Consider the following 18900-nt stretch of genomic DNA (forward strand, 5'->3'; position numbering starts at 1 on the left):
TGCTAATGATGATGGCATTGGTATCGAAACATGTTCATCTAGACACTACTTGCCCTTGATGCCATATGGATAATGAAAGTGATATACATATTTTGTTTGAATGTGATTTTACCGTAACAGTTTGGGCTATGACTGGATTATAGAATTGTGTGGTGAGGTATGCAAATGAGTCATATTTTGATCTCTTTGTTAGAGTCTTCTAGGTGGTTACATGTGATCAATGTGCTATGATTGGGATGACCTGCTGGAGTATGTGAAATTGACGGAGTAAGTGGGTGTGGGAGCGAGTGAATGAATCTGCGTTTGGGGTCCAAGCTACAGTTGTGAGTTTACTAAGTGAGTGGCGACGAGCTCGTGATCTGGATACCAGTCGAAAGCATTCAGTTCTCAGAAACGATGTAGGTTGGAACATACCACCTTCGTTGTGGATTAAGATTAATGTGGATGCTTATCTACCTCGAGATGGTTTTGTTGGCGTGAGAGCAGTTATTCGGAATTCAGCTGGTCAATTTGTCCGTGCAAGATCCAGTTGCATAGCTGGGACCTGGTAACCTCGAGAGGCCGAAGCATTAAGCCTCAAGGAAGCTCTCTCCTGGGTGAAAGAATTAAATTATGACTACTGCATCTTTGAGTCTAATTCACAACAGTTGGTAAATGCCTGTAATGGTGAAGAATGCGCAAGTTATTTTCATACGATTGTGTCGGATTGTGTTGATCTATGTAAGCACTTTAACCATGTGTTAGTGCACTTTGTTCGAAGATCTGCGAATGGCGTGTCACACTTATTAACTACTCATTCTATGTCTGGCCTGCGAGAGTAGAATGTTAACCCTCCTGAGTTTATTCATCATGTACTACATTCTGATATTTCTTAATTATTGCAAGTACGATTTCCTCAAAAAAAATATGTTACCTTTTATATAGATTTTAATTTTATTAGGTTACCTTTTATATATATAAATATGTTACCTTTTATATAGACTAATATTTTACTTTTTATGATTAGATCGTCAGTGCCTTAATTAAAGGTTTTATTTGCACCTTTATGGGTTCATTAGTGCCTTGTTGAAGGTTATATAAGTACCTTTTATGGGTTCATTGGTGCCATGATTGAAGGTTTTATTTGTACCTTTCATGGGTGGTCTTTTGGTGGCAAAATATTTGGCATTTTAGAGAAAATTGAGTGCCAATTTATTTTGGCGTTTTCGTGTCTAAATAAAGAGTTTTTTTGGTTAGATTTTATTTATTTTCTTTCTTTTTTGAATAATTTATTGAATATGATTTTAATATATTTTTGTCTAGTTCATTTGTTTTATTTTTAGGATACTTCTCTTATCAAACGTTTAAAGCACAAGCATTTATCCAGGGATTACGGATCCGGAAAATTTTTAGAATACAATAGATGATTGGAAGAGATTTAATGGAGGTTCTCTTATCAGATTTAAAACTCTATTATCAACCAAGATCTCGGATTACAAGATAATTTTGAATATATGCAAGATTATCCGGGCAATAATCATACACTAGTTTACTTAATTTTTTATAGAATATTTTTTTAGTAGGTACTCTTTTTCCCCTTCTGAGTTTTTTCCCCATTGAGTTTTACTCTTGCGGGGTTTTAATGAAGCCTTTTTGTGGGTTATCTGATCGAACATTAGGGCGATATTGTCTAAATTTCTGGGAGCACTTGCCTACTTTTTAGTTAAATGATATACTCTGATAAATGAAGGAAACTCTGTCCCTCCGCGTTGTATTCTTGATATTTATCGATGGTCTGAAAAAACAGAATTTGAAAAAGGAGAGCTCTTTGTTTTTATTTTGGGCTCGTGGGCTGAAATATTAACGGCCCAACACAACTCATAACTGGGTTATTAATCCTATAAATAAACGTTTGTCATTACTGATCTAATTTTTATTCACATTGCCCTTTCTGCAAGCAAACAGTAGATACAAAGAGGAAGAAGATACATACAAACTTCTGTATCTACAGCTATGCCGACAGGTAAGTTTTTAGCTCTTTCTTATCAATGCTTGTATAAATTTACTTTTATTCTTCAATCAATTGATTTTATGTATATAGGCGAGATTAATTGAATTGATTCAAGTTAAGTTTACTTGTTTTGTATGTATATATGTGTGTATTTTTAATTAGGTTTAGTTTAATTTTGTGATGATTTGATGTACCCTAATTATTTTTTGTTAATTGATTGTATTGTTTCGTATTTGTGCGTATATGTTGTGTTTAGGGCTTGCGAAATGGTAGTTTAAGTAATTATAGTATGTGGATCTTTTCGTGTTAATAGTCGATTAAGTGATAACATCGATTGAACATTATTGTATTAGACGCGATAGATTGTAAACTGTGTCCTTGAGGATTGTAGATTATTTGCTCTAGGACACCGGCTTGCCCCCATGGGAAAGTTGTGCATGGTCATTGTCTGAGTAGGAATTCTTAATTTAAGCTCTTGATTAACTTGCATTACTCAAAAGTCAAAAATGTTCAGTGTGTGTGTTTGTCGGAATATAATTTAAAATTTCATGGTCATTTATAAACATCATTATACGCTTATATGTCACGTGCCATCCGTTAATCGTAACTTGGAAATTTTGGTGAGCATTAGAGTGTTGAAATAATTTCTTACAACAAATTTGAGGGGTACACTTGTCTTGCAGTTGGGAGCATAATATTATTCTATGCTCTATTGTGTTCAGTTGACATAATAATATTGTCAATATCTTTGCAGTGAGTGTAAAATGGCAAAAGGAGCTATTTTCAGGTGTGGAAATTGACACTACCCAGCCACCATATGTTTTCAAAGCTCAGTTGTATGACCTAACAGGAGTACCACCGGAAAGACAGAAGATTATGGTGAAAGGTGGTTTGTTAAAGGTGATTGATTTGTAAATTCTGTGCATTAGGTTCTGATAGATACCTATGTAAGTTTGGCATATTCAAGCGCGCTTGTTAAAATTTTGGTCTTCTCTTTGACAATTTAGGATGATGCAGATTGGTCGAAATTAGGAGTGAAAGAGGTAGGTAATTTTGATGTCAATAGCTTTTTGCATTTGTGCACAGACAGAGGGCGACTGCCTAGGCATTACAGTATTACACACCTGAAGTGGATGAAGATAATTGGTTATTGTAGAATAATGTAGTGCTCTTGTACAGGGTCAAAAATTAATGATGATGGGAACAGCAGATGAGATTGTGAAGGCACCTGAGAAGGGTCCCGTTTTCATGGAGGACCTTCCAGAAGAAGAACAAGTGGTAGCAGTGGTAACATTCTTATTCTATGCATCTCACAGATGTTTCAATACCTCCTTAGTTGCTTTAATAGTTACCAAAATAGTGCATGTTACACAACATTTTCTTATTGGCAAATAATGATTTTTCCTATTCTATTATCTCAATCATTGTTACCAATGCAAATTTTGTATGAACCCTAATATTGTTCATTCCGTTTATAATATATTTCCTCCCATTAGCATTCAATTTTAGACTCGCTATTCAAATTCGACCAGTAACTTCCTCAGACGCATAAAGATTATAATTCTGGCGAAGTTATTTCTCAAGAAGTTACCTATCGAAAACGTCAACCTTTTCTACGAATGCAAGACTAGATGCTTGGCACAAACTTACATAAATGTATCTCTTTGGATGGGCAGGCTAGGACAGATTATCTGGTCTAGGTTGCATACACTGGTTTCTCGGTGCCTAAATTTTTTTTTTTTATATTTAAAGAATCATAGCGACACTTATATTTTTCTCTCCTGCCGTCAGGAACTGAGGTTTCTGACTTTGTAGTTTTTGAGATTTTCTGTGTTTTTCATTGAGAAGAATAATAAATTATTAGAGAACAGAGAACTATAGCTAGAAATGCAAGTAAAACAGGTAGAGATTGAGATATCTAGAGCGATAGAAACCCTAGAAAGAGAGATCAGTTATAGAGAGAGAAAGTGCAGATTGCAGAGAACTAGAGAGAGAAAGAGTTGGTGGACAAAAGTTCCATTTTTTGAATTATAGTTTGCACAGAACTAAATTGAAACTAAGATTTATGGACTATGGAGGTTCCTTTCCGAGTGCTTAGGAAATGACCTGACTACCCTCACTAACAGTCTATAACTGTTACCACTAGTAATATGCATAAATCCCTTTTCCACACCTACAAATTACAAATTTAATTTAATGATGTTTCCATACTAGTTTACAGCTTAATTATGCACTTGAATAATATTATCTTTTAGTAAATGTGACATTTGCTTGCAGGGGCATTCTGCTGGCTTATTTAATCTTGGGAATACCTGTTACATGAATTCCACTATGCAGTGCTTGCACTCAGTTCCAGAGCTGAAGTCTGCTTTGATCAAGTTAATCCCTTCTTTAAGCATAAATATATATTTTTGTGTTCTGATTTCATTATATATTTGGTTTTCATATGTTGGTAGAATTTACCTTAGGAGACTGAACTCTCACTAATTAATATCATCTAATTTTATGGTCAGGTATCCACATTCTGGTAGAAGCAACGATTTAGATCAGTCATCTCATCTCTTGACCGTTGCAACACGGGATTTATTTAGTGAACTTGATAAGAGTGTCAAAGCAGTTGCACCAATGCAGTTTTGGACAGTATGTCTCTATCCTTTAGAGTTCTGATTTCCCAATGTCAGATGTTAGATTGGATTAAACATTATCTGTCATTAAGTCCGAGTTATTAAAAATAGTTAAATGTGCATAATTATAAGCTATGAACCACGCTCTATTAGATGTCTTGGAATAGTTAAATTGCACTGGCAGAAATGTTTCGCTTCTTGAGGGTATAATTCAAGAATTTAATTTCTCCAAATTTTTGAGTTGCTTACTCTAACAAAATTGTTTTCTGCTTTTAGATAATTTGTTATATGAAAATGGTCTGTTGGCCATATTTTTTGTAATTTTGTTATTGGTATACGTAGTTTACGTCCCTTAAAAAGGGGGATTGTGTTATAATTTCTTTTGAATGAATTAAACAATAAAAATTCACTTTGCCTTCGCTGTAGGGGCCATAAAAGTAGAATCTTGTTTACTAAAAATGGTCCTATTGCAAGTAAAGGTTACAGACATATTTAGCAAAAAAAAAGTTACAGACTTGCAGTACTTTTGCCAAGTTGAGCTCTTCTATAGTTTGAGTTACTTTGTTTAGATATTTCTGCGGCAGCTTGTGTACTGGTACCATACTTGGATTCTATATAATTTATCTACACTTGCAGGTTTTGCGCAAAAAGTATCCTCAATTTGGACAGCTGAACAATGGTGCCTTCATGCAACAGGTCTATTAGTTCTTCTCCGTGCAGCCAAATATCTTAGATTTATAACTAAATGTATTTGCCTATTTGGCTTGCACCTGTGGTTTCTTATACATATTGATAATCTACAGGATGCTGAAGAATGTTGGACACAGATTTTGTACACACTTTCTCAGTCTCTGAAACCACCGAATAATAGGTAACTTTGCAGCTGTAAGATATTTGGTGTGCTGTTGTATATTTATCAAAATATGTAAGAAAACACATATTTTGGACACATTTCTCAGTTTCTAAAAGCACCGAATAACTGTAAAACGCGGCTCTCTCTCTCTCATAATAATTTTAGTTGATTACTTTACTTTCACACCCCCCCCCCCGGGAATCTCTTTGCCAGTAAAAATCAAAATTGCATGTGAAAATATTCAGTACTCACCTTGGCTAATAAGTTTATGGGTTAAACTTTTATACTGATACATTTCTGGAATAAAATCGTAATCTGTTAGCTAAACTGGATTACTTTTTTCAAGCTCCTCTACGAATGGAGCAATTTTTAAGAATAAATCTTGTTACCAAGTATAGGTCAGTAACTGTTAACTATATTCTAACTTCAAGTTTCATCATAATGATTTCAGTGAAAATCTTGACGCGATCAAACGGCTTTTTGGCATCGAACTTGTCAGCAGGTATTTACATGTGATTAATGTTTAAATACATTTTTGATTAATGTGAGTACCGAGTCCTTAAATCTCTGGTTATAAGGGTTTCACCTTGCAAGCTGGTGTCCGTTTGATACAATGATAGCTAAATTGTGGAATTTGCATGGGCCTGAGTACAAAATTGGGGTTCAGCTAGTGTCCAAGTGCTCGACTAATCTAATTCTAAAACCATTGCGGATTAGTACAGTTTTTTGTTTTTTATGACTATAGCTAATTTTCCTGGAAATGTTTGTCCTCTGTAGTATCATTTTGAAATATGTCCACTCTTTACTGGTGTGTAATTTCTAGAAAATTTTAACTGAATATACTCGTACATTTCAATTAAACAATTTAAGTTATATTCAAAAAGTATTATTGTCCGTTCCATGTACATATTCTATTACAATTTTTCAATTACATGTGTTTGTATGTGGGTACATTTCTTCCCAAATTTTCCACTATGACTGATACTGATGACTGATGAGTGTATATGTAATTTTTCCGATATTTCTCCTGTAACTAGTTCTGATGGTTGAATAATTGAGTAGAAGTGATTACTTGAATAACAGTGGCATGATTATACACTTGAGATAACCCTGACCTTAGTTACCCGGACTCGGGTAAGGGTGTCGGATACGGGTACGGTTCCAAGTGTGAGACTTTTAGTTTTTAAAAACTTAGGATTCGTGGATATGGATCCAAAATCGGACACGGGTGCGAGGATTCGGCATATAACCTCCAAATAAGCGAAATTATACCTATTTTTATACATTATATATGTAAATTCATGTCTTCTACCACATAAAGTAAACATGTACATAATAAACATATACATAATTGTTTGTCATATTTATAAAATAAATCAACACGATGACATGAAAATAGTAATCCATAGATATCTCTCCATAGAATTGAGAGAATTAAGTCGTTGTGAGGCCTTGTAAATCATTTTGAAGTAGATTTCGTAAGTTTTAAGTGTTTGGTTTCCATCTGAAGGATCCGACTCAGATCCCATACCCACACCCATCTCATGTCCGATGGACACGGGTAGAGGGCAAAATTGAAGAGTTTTGGTAACTTAGACTGTGATTATGTGTTGGTGGATATAATGCTTATTTTGTATTATATATCTATTTTTGAAAATGCAGAACTAAAATTCTATAATATTGTCGCCATCAAAGCAGTGAATCAGTTTGCATTCTCATATCATTTAAGAAAATAGACCTTTTTTATTTTCAAGATATATTTATTGCCAACTTGCATTGTCCCATCTTTTAGGACACTGGTTGTTGGTTCATCTATTAACCTATTTTCCCATGATAACAGGGTGCACTGTGCAGAAAGTGGAGAAGAAAGCTCAGAGTCGGAGTCAGTTTACTCTTTAAAGTGCCATATATCACATGAGGTCAACCACTTACATGAAGGGTTAAAACATGTGAGTTGTATCTTGCTAAGTCTTTTTGGGCTGTTTCGAACATTATTTTAAGTTCTCATGCGATGTACTTAACAAAGTTATATCTTGAGCTTGTCTAACACCGCAATTCATTAATACTTGATTTCCTGATGGAGGCCGCTTTAATAGGAAATAGAACTTCCCCTATCACAACTTTTGTTACGTTTTTTTTATTAATAGCTTCCATATTTATAACTTCTGTACAACTTCACGTTGTAATGAACATCATTCATATTTTTCCCTAGTACTCCCTCCGTCCCTTTCAATTGTTTACATTTTTTAAAGAGTGTCCGACACGCATTTTAAGGTGCATATTACGTATAACTCTGTAATTTTTTTTACAATTTTGTTTTTCTGAATAAAAATTAAAACATTTAACTTTTATTCAGAAAAAAATTGTAAAAATAAGTTACATAACAATACATTTTATACACCTTAAAATGCGTGCCGGACACTTACTCAGAAATGTAAACAATTGAAAGGGACTGAGGGAGTATATTTTATCCACAATACTGCGGACCTAGTTCACGATTCATTCATTTATACAAACTAATTTAATGAATACAGGGACTGAAATCAGAACTGGAAAAGTCTTCTCCTTCACTGGGTCGCAGTGCTATATACGTGAAAGATTCACGTGTTAACGGATTGCCAAGGTATAATCTATTGCAGTCGTTAAAGATTTTATATGTCTGCTAGCATGTGTCAACAAATGATGACAGTTTCCATCAAATGATGAATTTTATTTTAGTTGTAATTAGTGCTCTTATAACTAATGAATACGGTGATCTTGTATTCCCCATCCGCTTGAATTTTTTTCCTATTAACATATACAACTTCCTTCTATACTACATGCGCCAAATAAAAGGAATTCATACGGTGTTGATTTAAGCCTGGCACTTCACATTTTATGGATTGGGATAATGGAAGGTACAGTAAGTAGCGTGTTACCTTATAATTTCCTATATTGTAAACAGGTACCTTACAGTTCAATTTGTCCGCTTTTTCTGGAAGAGGGAATCAAACCAGAAAGCAAAAATCTTACGGGTAACTCAAGTCTCCGACTTCCTCTTTGCGAATCATTAAATTCTTAGAAGATTCTGCTAGGTGACAGAATGCATTACACACTCGCATTGAGATTTGAGAGTCATAGCTTGGCATATGCAACTTTTTTAATAAATTATCTCAAGTTAATTGGGTTCCTGCATTTTATGAATACATCGAGTTGGATTAGGGCAGCAATTATCTTTTAGGGTTTTAGAGCCAACACATATGGAGTTGGGGAGGAGCTGCCAGTTATGACAGCAGTGTGTTTACGATAATCTGAGGAGGGATAGGTGATAGGTCTTTTGTTTAGCATAAATCTTTTGCTGTTACTTTAGTGCTTTACATTTTGTTTTCTTTTTATTGCATGCCATACCTTCTTTTACTTTTTGATCGTCATTAGTTTCTCAGAATATTTCGACAATTTCAAAGAAATTCAGCACTCTCCATTAACATTCTTTAAAATAGTGTTCACGGAAACATTTTACAAGTAGGGGTAAAGGTCTGCTTACGTCTCAGCCACCCCAAACCCTTTTTCTTAGTGGGACATCCGGGGTATGTCTGGTTTGTCTATCTCGAGTTTTCTGCTGACTGTATAATTTATATTCGCAGAAAGTAGATTATCCATTGGAGTTGGACATATATGATCTTTGTTCAGATGATCTAAAAAAATGTTTACAAACCCCTCGGCAGGTTTGTGTTTTGTCTTATGCTTTTAGGTATTAAAGGTGTATCTATCTTTTACTTGCAATATTCATGCCTTCTGTTTTACATCTAATAGATTTTAAGAGACGAGGAAGGTAAAAAACTTGGCTTAAAATCCAATCAAAAGACCCCCATTTCAGCAGACAACGATGTCAAGATGTCTGATGCTGAGGTAGAGAATTGATCGAGCTATCTCACCTACAGATATACATGCTAAACTTTTTCTAGACTTAATGTTTTCATGATCCTCATGCAGGGATCATCCAAGGAAAGTGGAGAATCATCGAAAATTGCTTCTCAGGAAGGTTAATGCTGTACTTTATCTGGAAAGATGTTATAATTTGTTTATAACTAGTTTATTTGTGGTTTAAAATATTGGTTTGGGCGCGGCATATCATTTCAAGGACATTGTGTTCTTTAGTGAATTGGCGTCATTGCAGATTTAAGCACATGGAAGTGAACTTGGATTCAACTATATGCAACTTCATTGTTTATTCTTTAAAGTATTTAAGCATTTGCTTTGCTCTTATTGTAGGTGATTTGCCTGACAAAGAAATGCAGCCGACCGGAATATATGATTTAGTCGCTGTGCTGACTCACAAGGGTAGAAGTGCTGATTCTGGCCATTATGTTGCTTGGGTTAAGCAAGAAAGCGGTAAATTCTTTTGAAATATTGCTTATACAATTTAGTTCATGTAGTAGGAGCATAGTATAACAAGTTCAAATAAAATCTTATGTACTATAATAAGCTCTTAAGAGATATATGGTTGTCTCCCTATACTAAGAAAGATCTAGGGTTTGATACTTGGCATCCACATAATACTTTTTTACTACTCCCTCCGTCCCAACCAATTCTTTACGTTTGGTTTGGGCACGGAGGTCAAGAAATATGTATAAATTAGTGAAAAAGAGAAAGAAAAGTGGGTGATGTGGTGGGACCCATTGATTTTTAATGTATAAAAATGAGATAGTGGAGTAAAAGTAGTGTGAAAAGGGAGGAAAAGTGGGAAAGTGGTGGGACCCATTTACTATTTGTGGTAAGTTTTGAAATGTATAGAATTGGATGGGACATCCAAAAAAGAAAAGTGTAAAGAAATGGTTGGGACAGAGGGAGTAGTATTCAGAAAAACCACAGCCAACATATGTATTACAGGTTACTAAAATATATTTATTAGATTAAATATACATAAATTTTATTATTGCAAATATAGGAAACTGATATATCTAACAAATTTGTGTAATGGTATTAAATTATAAAAAAAATTGTGCATGGCACAGAATATGAGCTAGCCTATTTAAAGGACAATGACCACAACCACCCTAATGTTTACGTGTGTATCTCTAGCACCTTGGTTCATTTTTTTAACCCATTATGTGTAACTTCATTGAAATCCTCAAACGTGTTTATTAAGTTGTCAGATACCCTATTCACCAACCGATTCCAAGTATTTCCAACTGATGTAGTACAACACTAGTGAAGTACAACACTAGTGAAGTCATAACTTTCTCAGCAGATCAATTCATAATAACTTTCACTCAGTTATTGGTCAGTTATGAGTGGTTATTAAAAACTGATTCTTGTGAGAAATCAGCCCTGGTGGTTACTAGCAGTTAGTATAAGTAGTTATTATTACTTATTTGAAATAAATCAACCTATAGGAGTTTGCCTAGTGTCTTTAAACAGTTAACTATTGTAGGATTGTTTAAATATGTGTAAGCACTTATTGTACTTCTGATGGATTCATACTACTATCAAGAAAAATACAAACTCTTGTCAATGTTCTTGTTTATTCTATATTGCTGAACTAGAATTGTGCGACGTTGATTGACAATTTAACACTTCTGCTACGCCAAGTGGTAGGTATCAGAGCCTTGTTTTCTCTTGGTCTGATGGCTATCGATGGTGGTAATGGGGTGAGAGGGATGATTCTGACGTTGCTCGAAGAACCCTCGACATGGTTGAGCGGCTTGTAGAGTCTCAAACGCAAACCCAACGCCAAATTGAGACCTTAGTAGCGGGTTTAACCAACCTTACGAAGACAACCACTCAACCTGCGTTTCAGGGTGGAATTCATGGCTTTCGTAGGGAAAATCGTTCGCAAAACCAGCGAAACAATGTGGAAACAGTTGTTAGGACGAGAAATAGGCAGAATGTGATGCATAGTGGAGATTCAAGTGATGAAGAACTGGAAAACATGGCAGAAAATTCAAGAAATAACCAATGAAGGAACAATTTTCAACGAGCTGGTTATAACCGAGAAAAAGGGAATGATTTCAAGGTTAAAATGGACTTGCCTTCTTTCAATGGTCAACTTCACATGGAAGATTTCCTTGACTGGTTGTCAGAAGTAGAAAAGTTCTTTGAATTCATGGAAATTTCAGAAAAAAAACAAGTGAAGTATGTTGCCTACAAGTTGAAGGGTTATAAAAAAAATTGTGCATGGCACAGAATATGAGCTAGCCTATTTAAAGGACAATGACCACAACCACCCTAATGTTTACGTGTGTATCTCTAGCACCTTGGTTCATTTTTTTAACCCATTATGTGTAACTTCATTGAAATCCTCAAACGTGTTTATTAAGTTGTCAGATACCCTATTCACCAACCGATTCCAAGTATTTCCAACTGATGTAGTACAACACTAGTGAAGTCATAACTTTCTCAGCATATCAATTCATAATAACTTTCACTCAGTTATTGGTCAGTTATGAGTGGTTATTAAAAACTGATTCTTGTGAGAAATCACCCCTGGTGGTTACTAGCAGTTAGTATAAGTAGTTATTATTACTTATTTGAAATAAATGAACCTATAAGAGTTTGCCTAGTGTCTTTAAACAGTTAACTATTGTAGGATTGTTTAAATATGTGTAAGCACTTATTGTACTTCTGATGGATTCATACTACTATCAAGAAAAATACAAACTCTTGTCAATGTTCTTGTTTATTCTATATTGCTGAACTAGAATTGTGCGACGTTGATCGACAATTCAACACTTCTGCTATGCCAAGTGGTAGGTATCAGAGCCTTGTTTTCTCCTGGTCTGATGGCTATCGATGGTGGTAATGGGGTGAGAGGGATGATTCTGACGTTGCTCGAAGAACCCTCGACATGGTTGAGCGGCTCGTAGAGTCTCAAACGCAAACCCAACGCCAAATTGAGACCTTAGTAGCGGGTTTAACCAACCTTACGAAGACAACCACTCAACCTGCGTTTCAGGGGGGAATTCATGGCTTTCGTAGGGAAAATCGTTCGCAAAACCAGCGAAACAATGGGGAAACAGTTGTTAGGACGAGAAATAGGCAGAATGTGATGCATAGTGGAGATTCAAGTGATGAAAAACTGGAAAACATGGCAGAAAATTCAAGAAATAACTAATGAAGGAACAATTTTCAACGAGCTGGTTATAACCGAGAAAAAGGGAATGATTTCAAGGTTAAAATGGACTTGCCTTCTTTCAATGGTCAACTTCACATGGAAGACTTCCTTGACTGGTTGTCAGAAGTAGAAAAGTTCTTTGAATTCATGGAAATTCCAGAAGAAAAACAAGTGAAGTATGTTGCCTACAAGTTGAAGGGCGGCGCTTCAGCATGGTGGGATCATATGCAACTTTCTCGAACTCGATTGGGTAAGCCTCCCGTCAGAACATGGATGAAGATGAAACGGATGTTGAAAAACAGGTATTTACCTCTGGACTATGATCAAGTTCTATTTCAGCAGTACCATAATTGTAAACAGGGATACCGTTCAGTTGATGATTACACAACATAGTTCTATAGGCTGGCTTCACGTAATGACCTTGCTGAATCAGATTCGCAACAAGCGGCAAGGTTTATAAGTGGGTTGAAGTACAACATTCAAGACATAATTGCTTTACAAAATGCCCATACCTTGGGAGATGCAGTGCGCCTTGCCTTGAGGGCTGAAACAATGACTGAGAAGCCTCAAAACCGCAATTTTGGTGGAAAAATTTCGACCAAAGAGGTTGGAGACATCCTACACCATATTCAATCGGTGGATCAAAGAGGTTGGAGAAACAAGGGTAACTTGTAGATGTAATATTGCTTTCAGTATTGGTAATCGTTATAAAGATGAAGTTTGATCTGATGTTGTAGACATGGATGCATGCCATATGTTGTTGGGAAGACCATGGCAATATGATGTTAATTCTGTTCATATGGGAAGAGATAATACTATCAGCTTCTACAAAGATGGGGTACGCATAGTATTGGCTCCATTAAGAAGGTCATCAGGATCTATATTTCCTCCAAAAGATGGGCAGAATTTTTTGATCTCTAGCAACATACTTGAAGACTCAAAGGAGACGGGAGAAATTTATGCTCTTGTCATCAAGGGAAACAACAAACCTGCAATTGATGTTCCTTCTCAGGTGCAACCTATACTGAACGAGTTCAAAGATTTAGTGCCGGATGAGTTGCCAAGTATTCTTCCTCGTATGCGAAATATTCAGCATGGCATTGATTTAGTACCAGGTGCTAGCTTGCCAAACATGCCTCACTACAGATTGAGTCCAAAAGAACATGCAATTCTTCAAGGTTGAGGATTTGCTATCAAAGGGCCTAATACGACCTAGTATGAGTCCATGTGCAGTTCCGGCTTTACTAACTCCAAAAAAAAGATGGGAGTTGGCGGATGTGTATTGATAGTCGTGCAATCAACAAATTCACTGTTCGATATCGGTTCCCAATACCAAGGTTAGACGATATGTTGGATGACTTGGAAGGTTCCAAAATTTTCTCGAAGATTGATTTGAAAAGTGGGTATCATCAGATTCGTATTCGACCGGGTGATGAATGGAAGACTGCATTTAAAACTAAAGACGGCTTATACGAATGGATGGTAATGCCATTTGGTCTATCAAATGCTCCTAGCACTTTCATGCGAGTTATGAATTAGCACTTTCATGCGAGTTATGAATCAGGTATTAAAACCTTTTATTAGCTGATTTGTGGTTGTGTATTTCGACGATATCCTGATTTATAGTCGTAGCGTAGAAGATCATTTATACAATCTGTGGGAAATTTTTAGTGTGCTGCGTGAGAATACCTTATATGTGAACCTAAAAAAATGTAGCTTTCTTACGGACAGCCTAGTCTTTCTTGACTATGTGGTGTCTTCTAATGGTATTCATGTTGATGTTGATGAAGACAAGGTTAAAGCTATTAAAGAATGGCCTGGACCACGGAGTATTAGTGAAGTCCGAAGTTTTCATGGACTTGCTACATTTTATAGGCGTTTTGTTCGTAACTTTAGTACTATTGCAGCACCACTAACAGATTGCATGAAAGGGAAACACTTTGTGTGGACGGATGCAGCTGAGAAAAGTTTTAAACTGCTCAAAGAAAAGCTAACAGCAGCCCCTGTTCTTGCTTTACCGAACTTTGAGAAATTATTTCAGGTTGATTGTGATGCTTCCCTTGTTGGTATTGGGGCAGTGTTGTCTCAAGATGGACGACCAGTTGCTTACTACAGCGAAAAACTTAGTGATGCGCGGAAGAAATGGACAACTTATGAGTTAGAGTTGTATGCGATATATCAGTCACTTAAACATTGGGAGTACTACCTGATTCATCAAGAGATTGTACTCTTTACTGATCATCAAGCCTTGAGAAATATCAAAAGCAATTCTAACTCTAACAGAATGCACCAAAGATGGATTGACTACATTGAACGATTCACTTTCACTGTCAAGCACAAATCTGGTCAGCCGTAGGGCTTCTTTACTGATTTCAATGAAAGCAGAAGTCATTGGGATTGATTATTTGAAAGATCTATATGCTGAAGATGAAGATTTTGGCGAAACATGGGTTAAAATTACTAAATGTGGATTGAAAGTTGTTAATTTTCATCTTGAAGAAGGTTTTCTATTCAAAGGGAATAAATTATGCATTCCGAGAAGTTCTCTTCGTGAGCATATCATTAGAGAACTTATGGAAGTGGTCTTAGTGGACACATGGGAAGAGACAAAAGTATTGTTTTAGTTGAGGAGCGTTATTATTGGCCTCAAGTAAAAAGGGACATGAATCGTTTTGTTCAAAGATGCTACACTTGTCAAACGGCAAAAGGAAGTTCAAACAACACTGGATTGTATACATCTCTTCCTGTTCCGGACACACCTTGGGTTGATATTTTCATGGATTTTGTGCTTGGTCTTCCTAGGACTTAACGAGGTATGGACTCTATCTATGTAGTGGTTGATAGATTTTCTAAAATGGCCCATTTCATACCCTGCAAAAAGACTTTAGATGCTTCTCATATTGCACACTTATTCTTTAAAGAAGTTGTTCACTTGCATGGTATTCCAAAGTCCATTGTTTCTGATCGAGACAACAAGTTTTTAGGTCACTTCTGGCAGACTTTATGGAAAAGGTTCGACACTAGTCTCAAATTCAGCACAACTTGCCACCCTCAAACTGACGGACAAACAGAGGTTGTAAATTGAAGTTTGGGTAATCTTTTAAGGTGCATTTCGGGAGATAGACCAAAACAATGGGATTTGGCGCTTGCTCAAGCAGAATTCACTTATAATAATTCCATTAATCAATCTACAAAAAATCTCCTTTTCAAATTGTGTATACCAGCATACCTCAACATGTAGTGGACTTGGTACCTTTACCAAAACTCCCCGGAAAGAGTATAGCTGCAGATCATATGATTGAGAAGATTGCAAAACTTCATGAAGAGGTTAAACTGAATTTGGAACAGGCCAATGCAAAGTACAAAGAGGCGGCTGATAAACATCGTAGGTTTAAATCATTTGAGGAAGGAGATCTTGTCATGGTGCATCTACGAAGAGAAAGATTTCTAGCAGGAACCTACAACAAACTTAAAGCTAAAAAGATTGGGCCGGTTCGTGTGCTCAAAAAGATCAATGACAATGCATATGTAGTTGATCTTCCTGAAGAATTAGGCAGTTCCAAAAGTTTTAACGTCAAAGACCCTTACGAGTATCATGGAGATATGGAAAGTCTGCTGCCTTTGCTGCCTTCAATTGACTTGTGGACAAGTCTTTTAAAAGACAGGGAGGATGATGTAGTACAACACTAGTGAAGTCATAATTTTCTCAGCAGATCAATTCATAATAACTTTCACTCAGTTATTGGTCAGTTATGAGTGGTTATTAAAAACTGATTCTTGTGAGAAATCACCCTGGTGGTTACTAGCAGTTAGTATAAGTAGTTATTATTACTTATTTGAAATAAATCAACCTATAGTGTCTTTAAACAGTTAACTATTGTAGGATTGTTTAAATATGTGTAAACACTTATTGTACTTCTGATGGATTCATACTACTATCAAGAAAAATACAAACTCTTGTCAATGTTCTTGTTTATTCTATATTGCTGAACTAGAATTGTGCGACGTTGATCGACAATTCAACACTTCTGCTACGCCACCAACCCATTTACACTTTATCTACACTAAAAAGAAATCTTTTGCCTAGAGGAAGACTTGATATTCTCAATTTTCCAAATGTAAGTGTTTTGTTGGGATATAATAGGGGATATAAATGGGACATAAAGGGAATGAATTTGTTTTCTTAACAAACACGGCGGTCCAAATTTGGCGTAAAAGTACATCCAATGTTTGGCACCAAATTTGCTGTCACTATTCATTTGGTGCAAATTTTACAATATTATAGTCTTGGGTTGGAGTTGGTTTTCCCCTGTAATAGTGTAAAACTTACAGTTTTATAGTGTTGGGTTGGAGTTGCTCTCATGGAGGGGTATTAACGATATAATTTCAAATGTTGGAGGAAGATGCTGAAGGTAAAAATGCAACACGTGTGAGAATTACAATATCTTTAGGGATAAAAGGTGTTGCAGGCAAGTTAAAGCCTCGCTGAAGGCAAAATGGTTGTGTGAGTGTTCTTTAGGAAAAGAAAGTGTTGCATGTACAAATAAGCAATAAGTAAGGGTGCTAAAGATTTAAGAATCGAACTTTAGGGTGCTTGAGATACAGTTGAACTAAATCAGGTTTCTTAGCTTTCTAAATGATTTACTTTTAATCTTTGTCACAGGTAAATGGATTCAGTATGATGATGATAATCCTATACCACAAAGAGAGGAAGATATCGTAAAACTTTCGGGAGGAGGTAAGGGCTCTAAGTTAACATTATAGCAAGGCAGGGTTTACTCGAGAAAAAGGGAAGAATACCTTATGTATAGTGTTACTTTTAGGAACAGAAACCCTGCCTTTTTTATATGGAATTAACTTATTGCATATCCTCTTTCCCGGACTCTGAATTTGATATTAATTGTTTTGCAGGTGATTGGCATATGGCTTACATTTGTATGTACAAGGCTCGTTTTATTCCCAAGTAACATTATTATCTGTGCATGTTTCATGTAATTTAGATTTTTATATGTTTTACATCAAAATGTAACCTAAAGTTATTGAACTAGTAAAGGTTCTCTGATTTTGTCTGTGGTTTGTCTTTGTTTTTCAAGGTTGGTTGAGATCAGGTACACGATTGTATGTTTGGTTGATATCCTACACCTTTTTAGCAACTTTTGCTATTTTCCAGTTTATGGAAGTATTTGAAAATTGAATTTTTTGTTTTTGGCGATGTTTCATACAGGCCGAGGGCTGTTGTGTTGGGCTCTTAGCTTATACTCCCTATGACCTATTATTCATCTATATGCACCAAATACTCTCTCCGTCCGGGTCATTGTATATAATTGGATTGGACATTAGGGACAAGAAATATGTTAAAATAACATTAGACAGTAGGATGAGAGGAAAAAAATATAATTTAGCGAGAAAAAATATTAAGTTGGATAAAGTGGCGAGACGATTAATATTTAATGAATAAAGTGAGTGTATATGGGACAGAGAATATATTTATTTAAAATTTTAAATATAATAATAATATGTTAAAACACTAAAATTATGAAAAAAATATTAAGTATTAAGAATCCTAACACAGATTTTTCTTAACAATTTTTTTAATTTTTTGATCCAGGTTATTGTTTTATTAAAATAAATATCAATATTTTAGAAATAAAATTTTACAAGTGATAATCGATTTTATTGCTTAATTCGATTACAGCTTAATCATCCTATTAGTAAAGAATCAAAGTACCTAACGGCCGCGTAATCAGCTTTTGTGAATCCTGTATACACTTTCATTTTTTGGGGTCCTTTTCGATTCTATACATTTTAGAAATCAATTACGTTGCTAACATTGGTGTAGTGGTTGGATTCTTAAATCAACGACTTTAGCTATTTTATTTCACTACACTCATTTTATATATTAAAATATTTGATTAACACCTCTCCCTAACTCACTTTTCTTAATTTTTCCATCTGAATTATAATTTTTCTTAAAACCTTTTCCCCCACTAAAACTAATATTTTTTTAAAATATTCTTTATCTTTCGTGCCCAAATTATCCGTATACAAATGGGTGATTGAGCGTGAGTATTCAATCTCTGTTATCGGTTAACAAGTTATTTAAAACTTTTGCACAAGAATTAAGGAGACTTGTTATTATATTTTAAATTCATTTATTACTCAATAGTTTCGTTTTTATTTATATTTTTTTTGTAGGAGAGTAAAATATATAGGGTAAATATTGTAAATTATACTTTTTATCTTTAAACTATTTTATAAATTAGACACTAGTATTGTACATCTTTAGAAACTTTAAATTGTTTCAACAAAGCCTTGATATGTTCAAAATATATTTGGTTCC

The 18900-nt window shown here is 35.2% G+C and overlaps 1 protein-coding gene across 1 annotated transcript; it reads left to right on the forward strand.

Annotated features, from left to right (window-relative positions):
- Positions 1 to 1859: 1859 nt before the first annotated feature.
- Positions 1860 to 17766, forward strand: LOC141723920 (ubiquitin carboxyl-terminal hydrolase 6-like). The gene is made up of 18 exons (XM_074525870.1): positions 1860 to 2002; positions 2745 to 2890; positions 2998 to 3033; positions 3170 to 3277; positions 4268 to 4368; positions 4504 to 4630; positions 5251 to 5310; positions 5418 to 5485; positions 5919 to 5969; positions 7308 to 7416; positions 8002 to 8090; positions 8412 to 8481; positions 9091 to 9171; positions 9260 to 9355; positions 9440 to 9488; positions 9719 to 9838; positions 17224 to 17298; positions 17472 to 17766. Exons 1-18 carry the CDS (start codon positions 1993 to 1995, stop codon positions 17525 to 17527), a joined length of 1452 nt encoding a protein of 483 aa, XP_074381971.1. The 5' UTR covers positions 1860 to 1992; the 3' UTR covers positions 17528 to 17766.
- The last annotated feature ends 1134 nt before the right edge of the window (positions 17767 to 18900 follow it).

The sequence above is a fragment of the Apium graveolens genome, chromosome 5 (assembly GCF_009905375.1).
Source record: "Apium graveolens cultivar Ventura chromosome 5, ASM990537v1, whole genome shotgun sequence".
Lineage (NCBI taxonomy): Eukaryota > Viridiplantae > Streptophyta > Magnoliopsida > Apiales > Apiaceae > Apium > Apium graveolens.